Below are 12,108 nucleotides of genomic sequence, written 5' to 3'. Positions count from 1 at the left end.
ACCAAGTTAAGCATGAGGCAGCAATGTGCCCTTGTGGCCAAGAAGGCCAATGGTATCCTGGGGTGCATCAGGAAGAGTGTTGCCAGCAGGTCGAGGGAGGTGATTCTCCCCCTCTACTCAGCCCTGGTGAGGCCACATCTGGAGTACTGCATCCAGTTCTGGGCTCCCCAGTACAAGAGGGATGTGGCACTACTGGAGCAAGTGCAGCGAAGGGCCACAAAGATGATTAGGGGACTGGAGCATCTCTCTTATGAGGAAAGGCTGAGAGAGCTTGGCCTGTTTAGCTTGGAGAAGAGAAGGCTGAGAGGAGATCTTATCAACGTGTACAAGTATCTGAAGGGAGGGTGTCGAGAGGATGGGACCAGACTCTTTTCAGTGGTGCCGAACGACAGGACGCGAGGCAATGGGCACAAACTGAAACACAGACACTTCCATCTTAACATGAGGAAAAACTTTTTCACTGTGAGGGTGACAGAGCACTGGAACGGGTTGCCCCGAGAGGTGGTGGAGTCTCCTTCTCTGGAGATATTCAAAACGCGCCTGGATGCAATCCTGTGCAATGTGCTCTAGGTGACCCTGCTTGAGCAGGGGGGTTGGACTAGATGATCTCCAGAGGTCCCTTCCAACCTCAGCGATTCTGTGATTCTGTGAAAAGCAAGTAGAGGGCCATGGTGCACCCTAAGAAAAAAAATCTAACACTACAATCATGTAAGAACTTCTTTGATGACAACTGCATTTTTGCAGTTCTGACCAGAGAAAAGGTAACCGAATATTCTTAGTGGAAGAGAAGTAAACTAGAAGTAGCTAACAGGGTCTCCTGTCAACAGCTAAAGAAAACCTGTAAGCATTGTGAAAGGGACACTTATGCCAAGAAAAGCATTTCCTCTACAGAGAGTTAAAATTATTTAAGTCCAGAAAGCATGAGAGAGGTGGGTGAATGAAATTCATTTCAGCTTCTCCAGCACTGCAATAGACATACATTCTCTCTGAAGGCAAATGGCAGCAATTCTCTCTCCGTACCTTGCGGTCATAATAAGGCTCCTTCAAATACCCTGCCTTTCAACAGTCCAGCTTTGGCTATCTTAAAGAGTAATAGCTGTAATAGTACAAACTGTTGCCAGAAAGAGCAGAGAGAACGTAGACTATTCTCTTTAAAATGACATGAAAGTGCTTTGAATTTTACTTCAGTTCAGAGTCCAAAAAAAAGAAAAAAAACAACCCCCCCCACAACTGCAGATCACTTCATTAGAACCACAGATGACCTAAGGGTAACCTCTCATTTTGTTCTGAACTGTGGCTTGGGCAGCACAGGTTTGCCTTTTTCTTTTTTGCCAGGGAAAGCCTACACATAGATCACCACCTGGTAACTGCAGCTGGCAAAGGCAGGCAGTCACGCAAACGGGCATGTCCCCTATGAAGTAAACCTGCCTCTCCTCAAGTCCAATGTGTTCAGCACTCTGAAAAGCAGATGTGGAGGTTGGCCCACAATACTGGCACCTTCATCTTGAAGGGCAGGTAAATCGCCTATTATCATTTGCTTATTCAAGTATGTGTCAAAGTGAACTCACTGCAGGCGACTGGCAAGCAGGCTCTGCTCTGAGGTGCTGGATAGAAGGAACACCAGCTGCACTGATTGCATGATATAGGTAACAGATCTAAAGCTTGCCTAAAGCTTGGCATCAAATCTAGCTACCATATTGAGGACACAGCATTTAACAAAATCAGCAGCTTGTGCTACACTGCTGCCTTTAGATCTCACATGCTGTGTCAAACACTTTGGAGAATAAAATTGTCTCAAAAAATGAATATTGATCTAGGAAAAAAGTAGAGCAATTCAGTGCATGAGGCAGACTTCTAAACTTAAACAGGAATAAAATCCATGGCAGATACAGGGTAAGGAACAATACTTCACTGGAAGTGCTGTTCAAATGGCAGCTGGGTGTTCCAGTACATCAAATAGTGAAAATCAGCTAACAGTCACGTTGGTTAAAAGATGCTGCCACCACACTGATGTAATGCAAGCAGAAATATATAATTTATGGAGACATGAAACAGTCTTGCTCCACTCTACTTGTTATTGAAGCCTTGACTTCCACGTGCAGTTTTGGAAACTCCATTTCAGTCAAGATAATGGATCAGCTGGAGAGAGTTTAACTTGACCAGACGGGTCTTAAAAACTGTAAGCTATGGAAAACAATTAGGGAGGTTGGCATAAAATAGAGGGACTTTAGACTTGGGGGAGGGGGAGTAGGGAAATGAGGGTGGATATAACTACTCATAAGTATGTAGGAGGTTGATGGCAGAGAAAGAACAAATCGTTTTTCCCAGGTCTGCTAGGAAAAAGTTCAGACAGTTGAATGCAGCAGGTGACCACTTAGGCTAGACATTAAGGAAGATCAGAACAGACAAATACGAGACTGACTGCTTAGCAGGGATGCACTCTCCACTGTTGAAGAATTTCAACCTTAGGTTGCTCAAAAGCCTGCCAAGGATGTTTATACCTAGAGTTCAGATTGCTTTGGACAGAAAGGATTCTTTCGGTCCTGCTTTCTAGGATGCTAGGCTCCTAACGCAGGCTCAAGTGCTGTGTGCTCTACCGATGCATGTTTTGAAAGAAGCTTACCAGCCTGTTACAGAGAATCTCCCTGCAGTTGCTCAAGGAGACAGCTTTGCTTGTCAATACAGTGAATACAGCCACAAGGCAATCCAAAATAGCGTAATTCTGTTAACAAACTAGCATCACACAAAATATATGCATCACCTCACCTGTCATCACAATCGGCTATGGGAAAGACTGGAAAGTTTATTAACTTATAAAACCTCTAGCTACACCTTTGAGTGAGGTCTCAGTCACACTGTGCATGTAACTCTACCTGGAGTTCATTAATCTGTGAAAAGGAAGCTGCAGTCCAGCACACACATACACACAGGCACTCACCCCAGTCTGCACAATGTACACACACAGGTATACACAATTAGAAGGTGACAGATCCAACAGTCTGACATAAATTTAAAAAAAGGCTCATGAAATTTCAAAAGGAAAGTGCTGAAATCTTGCATAGTAGCTAGGTAAATACTTAGGCAGCACTTGAAGAATTAATACTTGCTGGAAGCAAGTTGATATATAGCAACATGACTGGTCAATATTTGAACAAATTCACACACACAAAAAAAAGTCCATTGAGGGCTGCTGAATACCACCTCTAGTTCAACAAGTCCACAAGACGCAGGTGGCTGGAAAGATACACACTGGAAGAAGTATCACTGTATGTTTGCTGTGGTCTATTCTTCCACAGATGTCTATTCTGACTGCTGCCTAAGACAGAATACCAAGTGAGGGCCCTCTGATTTAACTCAGTACAACCTCTTTCGTGCAGTATTGCTGTAGGTGGACTCAATATGAACCTATGATGTTTCAAAAGCAGCAAATGAACAGTACTGAAATTGCAACTTTAATCAGATTACAGCATGGTCTTCTGTAACACAGAAACATTAAGTTTGCCTCCCTGCAGAAGGATTTTTGTATATGTCCGTGTTCTGCTTGCAACGCTTGACCACCCAACCTCCAAGTCACCAAGGCAAACCTATAGAGGAGGCACTAGACCTCCAGCTAGTCATCGCACCTCATCTGCACATTCAGTAAAAGGTGAAGAGCAGGCTGAAAGGACACGTGCAAGAGGATGTCTGACAAAATGGCCTCAACCAACAAAGGTATAGACATCTAGAAGACTGCCCTGCTTGACACAATTTCATGCTGGGGACTATGGGAAGGGGCTGAACAGGCCTTGAGATCTCTACAGTATGAAAGCATCTGGTGAGCAGCTCAGCTCATTGCACCTCCAGAGCAAAAGCAGCATACTTGTCTTCTGTGGCAAGCAGATTAATCTGGAAGTCCCCCCACTGATAGAGCATTAGCATTATGATGGATATCCTCACTCACTGCAGTAGACAACTGATCACTTGTCTAAGAAGTCTGGCACATTGTAACCCAGAAGGTATATAGTAAATAGTATGGTGACCCCACAGCTGACATCACCTTGACTGCTTTTAAGTGAGGGGATGATCTTATCCCATGTCCCTTATGTGTGTCTCAGGATCTGCAGAAGCAGCAAGATCATCATGAATGTCAAACTTTTCTGTGCGCAGGTTTCCTGAGTTTACAGCAGACTCAGATTGGAGGACCCACAGTAAGACATTCAGACTAACCAGTTCTCTCTCACATTCATGAATCCATTCTAACAGTCAGATAGCAAAGGAAGTACATAAATAAGCTAGCTGATCATACCTACTGGGCTGTAGTCCTTTTTCACATCCTCCTTTTTCTGATGGGGAAGGATGAATCTGTAGTCTATACTGTCATGTACCCAGCCTTTTTCAATGAACAAGCCCGGAACCTCATCTGAAAACAGCCAATACCTGTAAAGAACACATATAAATGAACAGCTATCTGTCTCCACTTCTGACTACAGTCACACACCATCCATCTTTATTTGCATAAGGTGTGTCTGTGGGGAGAAGAACCTGTGTGCTTGACTCAATAAAAAACGAGTTTATATCATTAGTACAGCCGCAATTCAGAAACAAGAAAAGTTTTCATTATAATCCATTCTAAGAGCACTCCTATGCAACAAACATGAAAAGGAGAAGACAGTAAGTAGATTCCTGAGTACCGATGCAAGCACTTGAAGCTCCACTGGCTAGCAGATACTGACCTCCATGAGAAGGCCAGAAAAACCTGGTCTGTAAAATAGTGAAGGGTTATTATACTCTATATAAATGAAAAACTCACTTCTGCTCTCCTCCACAGTTGAAAGCTGACACGGAGTATTCTAAATAACCTCATTATAAATACTTCTTGGGGGTGATATCTGCGAAAGGCCCATACCAGAAGGGAGATCGTGGGGCAGGGGATGATTGCCTTTCCTACCTGTTATGATTACGATCAGTGCCAATTGGGGTCCTGCGCATCACCAGCTTTGCTTTGGCAATTCCATCCTGGAAAGTTTTCTCAGCTGCAGCTTTATGCTTCCGGATTCTTTCTTCCTCTGCCTCTTTCTCCATCTTTACTGTTGGAATTAGCACAGAGAAGTGTTAGTCTTTTACTGCATCTAGAGATCAATATTCTCTTTTATTTTACTAGATTGTTGGGGGGGGGGGGAATGGAATAATTTATTCATGAATATGGTTAATATTCTTTTAGCACAGCCATCCACCCTTTATCTCATCTTCCACCCACCATTCTAGAAAAAAACTCACCAAAAATGAGGGAAAAAAAGTCAAGGCATAAGGATGAACTGGGCTGGGAATAGGGGAAAGTTTGGATGACAGTGGACTGGAGAAGTTATTCCTCATTATAAACCAATGAAGTAGTATCCATCATTTTTCAACTCCATATAGTAAAGAGCCGAAGGTCTTTCTTGAACTACAGCACAATGTACCACAAGGACAGTTCAAACTTTGGGAGCAGTCCAGATATGACAGCATGGAAGTCAGCATGGATAATCGATACCTGCATTTCCATGACTGCAGCTGTTGGGAATGCTCTCCCCAGAAGCTTACCTACTAAATGAACAGATCTGTGGCACACTGGTCAACTGTGCCAGCTTCCAGGCATGAGCATCTCGCACTAGTGACAAGAAGTCACATATCCTATCTCCTCATGGATTCCCAGACATGCTATCATGTGGGACAACCCTAGGAGTGAGGTGGGACAGGGCACGTAAAAGCTAGAGTATAAAGGTCACATGCTGGCTACTGTCTGAAGGAGAAAGCTAACTTCTTACTAGGACTTTTCCCAGGGCTACTATCTACTCTTTCTCTTGCAGCCATCTTCTGTATCAAGATAGGTTTGATAACAATTGACTAGTAAATACCTGGTAAGTCTCTGAAGTCCTGTCAATGTAATCAATCCTGACTGATTAGAAGAGAAATGCTGAAAAACAGACCCTTGCATTTGTTACACCAACTTTATATACCAACTTTTATGTAATAATATACCAACAATATAACAACTTAATTAAGTGCAGCATGGGAGAATTGTTCTGTTAAACCATAGCTGAAGGCCTTCCGTAAGAAGCTGCAAAAGCTGTATGTTTGTAATTGCCAGCTCTTCCCTAAACTTATCCCTCTGTTAAGGTACTGAAATTAGAACAAGTAGCAACAACCATTCTCATGGGGCTGAATGTCTTCTATCACCGACATCTGAGCACTGCAAACTGCAACAGGAGACCCATACTACAGGAAGTACTGTTCTCCCCTTTTATGAAAAAGAAAACAGAGAGATGAAGTGATTTCCCCATGATTTCTCTTCTTGGCTCCTTCTCAAGACTTGCTAAGGTCACCCGATTTCCCCACTCATACTGCCTTCCTTTTTTTTTTTTTTTTTTTTTGCTGGTATTTTAATTTGTTGCTGGTTTCAGCCAAAATATATTTAAATGTTCTTAAATGAATTGCTCACTTTAGCAATCTGATCTTTGGAATTTCATTAATCCTTAGACAGGTTGTACAGCAGAATGGATAAGGGGAAGATAAAGGACAGAAATGCACTGGAGCAGTACACCTCTACCAAAAACAAGAAAAATGAAAAACAGTCCTCTTTTAAGCTGACAAAAAGAGATCCCCTCTTCCATAGGGAGCCAAATGACATAATGAGGACCACCTGGCTGACGGCTCACTGATAACAGCTTGAACCTCAAAAAGATCATGCATGAAGAGAAAGCAAGGAGTTGGTTTGGAAAAAAAAAAAAAAGAAAAAAACCCCAATCATTCAGATGCCTGTTTTTCACCTGCATTAATGCTATGACATTTGTCACAGCTGCTGAAAATTAGTCTCAAGAAGCACAGTCTGGTGCTATCAGAATTGCTATAGAGTTATTATGAACAGTTTGTAAGATGGTGTAAAGTTATGAAAGTTTTACACAGTCACACAGTTAGAGAAAAGAGGATTGAGGCAAAACTGATTTAGTGAACTTCCTCAGCAGAAATTTACCCCCACATCCCTAACAATCTTTTTGCAGACAATTCAAAGCCAGATACACAACAGTCCTTGACTTGCTTTCCTCTAAACACTTAAACCTAACCAGAGCTACAATACAACAGCACCTCTTTACACAGAATGGCAAGGTGGGAGAAATAGCACAAAAAACATACTTTGCAGCTTAATTTGTACCCAGAAGGAACACAGAAACTTCATCTACATGAGTGTCAACGGCCTTGGAGAAAGAATCAGAAATAGTATTCTAGAAGCAGTACTAGTAAGGTGCCCTTGGCTTTCATGGTCAAGAGGTCTTGAAGAAACCCACCATTCTAGCCAGAATATTAAAATAATTCCAATCATATTCTAAATTTGCATTGCTTGTTTTCACGCTTTTCTCTGTAAGATTTTCAATTCTGTAATCAAGTATTCAATTTTTCCAGAATCCACGCCCCCTACATTAAACACGGCTGATGGTAAGAATACTCAGCAATTCTAGCAAGCACAAAGTACATTTTCTTCCTCACCACCCTCCCTTCAAGAGCAAAGAATCCAATCAAAACAAGCCATACTGCCAGCAAACTCTTGAATGCCTACAACATGAGAGACAGGTATTTTTCCTATCCAACTGCAAAGATCAGTTGTAGCAGGTATTATCAAGTGCCAGAATAAGAAACGAAGCAAAGAATAGAAACTTCATTTTTCTCATGTGCCCAAATTGTTCGGTCAAGATGAGAACAACAACGACAACAAAACCTGCCTGTCATTTTCATTTATGACTGCAAGCTAATCTTGGCTGGTACTCTTCTCTCTAGCAGGCCTCTTTTAGGCATACAAACTTCCATTTCTCCATTCTCCTCCAACAGACTTACAGGAAATATCCTATTGCTCTATGGAGTGATAAGGCAAAGAACAATTAGCAAGTGCTAGAATAACATGGAAATAGAAGCGACAAGGCTTTTACTGTCAAGAAAACAGAGATATTAACTTCCTGCATTGATACATGACTAGTATTAACTACAAAAGAAGTCAAGAAAGAACAAAAAATACATTTATGCTTTCTTACACTGGGTTCTTTTCTGAGAATAGCTTGGAAGAATTGGCCATGACCGTCATAGGTTTAACTGAAAAGAGGTTAGTGCTCTAAGTATTACTGATACTACCGAAGTGGTGACAACGGCATCCTCTGACTGTGAGATAGATGGATAGATAGATAGATACATACATACACACACACACACCCCAGCTAAACCACTGCACAATCAGTGTTTTGTCAGCAGCTTTTACTCCCCCAGAGATATTAACGTTATCCAAAGCAAATGCAACTGAAATGGCCTGAAAGCCTGCATACTGAAAAGGGGCGACAAAAAGCCCTGTCATAGTAGTAGCATACGAGACAGTTCTAATTGTGGTTTTCTGTTTTTCTGAACTGTTTTTCAGTTTCTAAGATACTGAAACCACATCAGTCCCCAAGCCTGAAGTCCTGAACAGACTAGTTCAGAGCTGCTAACTCTGCAGCCCTAAATACTGCACTCATTGACATCCACCAAGATCTGCGAGTATATTTATGCCTTGGTACCAGCTGCTTAACAGATAAAAGGAGGCTTGGGTGGCTGAAATGTTAGGGTTTGCTATGTGGAAAGGAAGCAATACAAGTTCAAACCTTAACGAAAGGCTGAATCCTTTCTTTACTGCCAGACACCCCTCTTTTTCCTTGTGGAGTCACCCCAAATTGCATTTCCCGAGCACCCAAAACAAATGATTTTTAATCATCTCTGTCAACTCAATGTTTCTCTCCTTCCTATTTGAACTTGCCATCAAACAACTGGAAAACTACAAGAATCAGGGCCCAGAGACAATCCAGCTACAGCACATTAGATACTTGGTACTTTGTTTTTCTGGAGAGGTATTAGAGCACACCAGATCTTCAGCTACTCCAGGGTGGAAGGGGAACAAGGACAGCACCAAAAGGAAATCAGTCAGTGAGAAGCCAGTTGTATAAAATGCAACCAGAAAACTCAGGAATAGTAAGAATTTCCTCTTTGCTTTAGTTTGGGTGTGGTAAATACAGCTTACAGCACAGGACAGCAAGGAACCAGCTCACAGAAAAAAAGAAGGTTCAGATCTGGGTAAAAGGAAATAGGTCAGACACTAGTAAAAATCAAGATTCTTGCATCATAGTATTAATAAGGGGCTCCTGGACAGACAGAAACTAATCTGTGGTGGGAACAGTGCAAGATATAGCACAAACAAACAAGTCTCTACTGAATACCCTTTAGATGAGAATCAAGTGAACAAAGTTTTATCTGTTTTAGAGATTATTGATACTTCTGAGACTCACAGCTCTTAACATAAGATCTGAAAGGTCTAATTATTTTTAATGTGAGGCATGGCTGTAACCACTCCACTCCCTGAGGAGTCTTAGGGAAGTCCACGTTACTTAGCTATTCTTGGTCTCCTAGAACAAAAACTTCCAGATTCCAGCTAAGGCACAGGAGCCAGGCTCCATGTGGGAAGCTTTTCCCTCAACTGTTTCAGAAGGGAAATGACAACCTAGATGAGTTATACTGTCCACTTCCATATGCCCAGTACCCACATTTGCAATGAAAAAAATTCCCTGTAGTGTGCATCTATCAAAGTGTTTTGTGCTTCATGTTGCATATTCCTTAGCAAAAAGCACCGCACAGACAGAGGCACGTACAATTTGGTAATAAAACTAATGACTTGAAGAAGTCTGACTGAACAGTTTATATTTATAAGCTTCCATAACTAGTTCTTTAAAATGAGAATTTAAAAACTGAAATTTATAGCCCAGGCCCTCCTCTGGGAGGAGATCTGCTAGTATCAATCTGACAGTGTGCATGGCAGCAGAGACAGCAGTAGCTGTGGGAATTAACTATTGATCAGGAAGTATCTCCTCTGTACATAAAAGAGGCAAAAGATATTTGGGCATGGACAAACATGATTTTCTGCCCCCAAAACAAAGTTTCTGTACTCCAGCTTTCCTGAGCCTGACAAAATTAGAAAGTTACCATACAAAAGATGCCCACAGATACAAAACAGAAATCAGTTACTGCTTTTTTTCCTAACATTCCAGATTTTGAGCCACCACAGGAACATCTAAAACATCTTTCCCAAGCTGTCATTCATAAAGCCCTACAGCAACTGAACTGTACTTATCCAGCTAGGAAATTCCTTGAACCCAGGTAACACTCCTGGAAATAGACTTGTCAGTTTTCACCATTAGTTCATTTATTCTCACCTACTCCGTGACACACAAATGTTCTACTCCCCTGGTAATTTTCTTACCTCTCATTTGTCTTTCCTGTTGCTCCCTCTCTTTCTTGGCTTGGATGGCCAGAAGGCGTCTGCTCTTCACAGCGCTGATCATATCGTCAGCTTCTATTTCTACCCGGTGCTCTATTTTCACCATCTCATTCTTTTTCTTTTCGTTTCTTCCCATTGTATTCTCATCCTTCCCATTCTCCTTGTTCTTTGCTACCATTTCTTTTCGCTTTTGCTTTTCTGCTCTCTTCTTGTCATTCTCTTCTTTCAGGACAGCAAGGCGCTCCTTCCATAGCTCAGCTGACATCTGCTGCTTGGCCTCCACATGGTCCTGCACTGAATAAGTCATTAGAATCCGGTGGCATAGCGCTGCCAGTATCTGCAGTTTCTCTTCAGGAGTCAGCTCAAAGAACTCCGATGTCTCCAGTTTCTCCAAAAACTCATCCTGTACTTCATTATCCTCAAAAGTCGCTGAATCCTTGCTTTCATCTATATTATCTGAGACCTCACTTTCTTCTTGTACATCTGACTTGCGTAAGCACAGGCGGACCAACTCAGAAGCAGAATGCAAAGTAAGTGGTATTTCGGAAAGCTTCATTCCCAGCTCAGCATAATCTTCAGCAATTTCATCTTGCAGCAGGGTCTGCAGAAGAATGACCAGTACCCGGTTCAAGTAAAGAAAGCCACCCTTCTCTGCACAAAGCGCTTCCATCAGAGAAACTGCTGTAATAGGATATTGAGCATCTGGCATCAATAACCCAGAATAACAGCTCAGGAATTCTACCACCATGGCTACATCCCCAAAGAGAGTATTAGGAAGTCCTTCTGGAGTATCAACCAGTCTAAAACTAGGCAAGGTCTTCCCTTTAATATCTTGGTCCTCATATCTTTTTTGTTTTTCCAGTTTTTCTTTCATCTCCTTCTCCTTCCGCTCCTTCGCTCTTTCCTTCAGTTTCTCTTTCAGCTTCTCCCTTTTCTTCTTCAGATATTCCTTTCGCTGCTCCTCTGTCATGGTGGCCCATTTCTTCCTGTGCTCTAGAAGCTCATAGCGTTTCTGTACTATTCCTCGCAAATCTTCAGGGAGACGGGCACGATCCTCATTTGAGAGTAACCTGGCTGTTTTGGAGATGATGCAGGAAAGGGCACTTTTTTTGTCTTCCCGGTCTTTGTTTTCTTTGTAATAGGCAATAAGATGGAGTGCTGCAGGAGGCAGATGTTTCTGGGGTTTGCTGGAAGACCTAGGGGTGCCTCCTGAATTCCTGGGAGCCCTGGACACCTTAGTGGTACCTTTTGCCATGTCCAGTAGAGTCATTTGTTTCATCTTCATCTTCGGAGTCTTCAAGCCTTTTCTAGGAGACTTTGATTTCCCAGATGATTTCTGCCCATTTAAAACCCTTTTGCCTCTCTGCTTTTTGTCCAAGGATTTGTTGCTGCCCTTTCCCAATCGGCTCCTCTTTGGAATGTGAAAGTTAGAGCCAAGTTTACCAGGCGACACTATTTTCATCACCTCTTCCAACTCCTCTTTGGTACATTTTGAGTTCTTAGAGTTTTTCACTTTCAGTGGAGACCCAATAATAGATTTCTCCAAATGTACGTGACACCACAGAGTAGGGCTCAGTGGCTGACCCAGGGATGATCCATCAGCTTTGGATTTCTTGGCAGGTTTTCTGTCCGGTGATCCAGAGCTCTTCCTCTTGGTTGATGGGTTGAGAGTCATATACTAAGATTAAAGAAAGAATAATTTTATATTAATATTTCAAGGTAAAGAAAGTGATGGATAACGGGAATCTAGCTCTTGCATCAAATTTGAGCAGTCCGGTTTCAGTCCTGATTAGGATTCAATTCTCAAG

The 12,108-nt window shown here is 42.2% G+C and overlaps 1 protein-coding gene across 2 annotated transcripts in view; it reads right to left on the bottom strand.

The window, feature by feature from the left end:
* The window catches only part of BAZ1B (bromodomain adjacent to zinc finger domain 1B), a 57,297-nt gene that overhangs the window by 26,820 nt on the left and 18,369 nt on the right, over positions 1-12,108 (bottom strand). For both annotated transcript variants that reach the window (XM_067309536.1, XM_067309535.1), the window contains exons 7-9: positions 10,283-11,978; positions 4,928-5,066; positions 4,286-4,416 (exon numbers count right to left, since the gene is read on the bottom strand). In XM_067309536.1, the coding sequence (XP_067165637.1) occupies positions 4,286-4,416; positions 4,928-5,066; positions 10,283-11,978 (1,966 nt within the window). The remainder of the gene's footprint in view (positions 1-4,285; positions 4,417-4,927; positions 5,067-10,282; positions 11,979-12,108) is intronic.

This window comes from Apteryx mantelli, chromosome 22, assembly GCF_036417845.1.
Source record: "Apteryx mantelli isolate bAptMan1 chromosome 22, bAptMan1.hap1, whole genome shotgun sequence".
Taxonomy (NCBI): Eukaryota; Metazoa; Chordata; class Aves; order Apterygiformes; family Apterygidae; genus Apteryx; species Apteryx mantelli.
The sequence above is the reverse complement of the archived record's forward strand: the minus strand, read 5'-3'. Positions and strand labels throughout refer to the sequence as shown.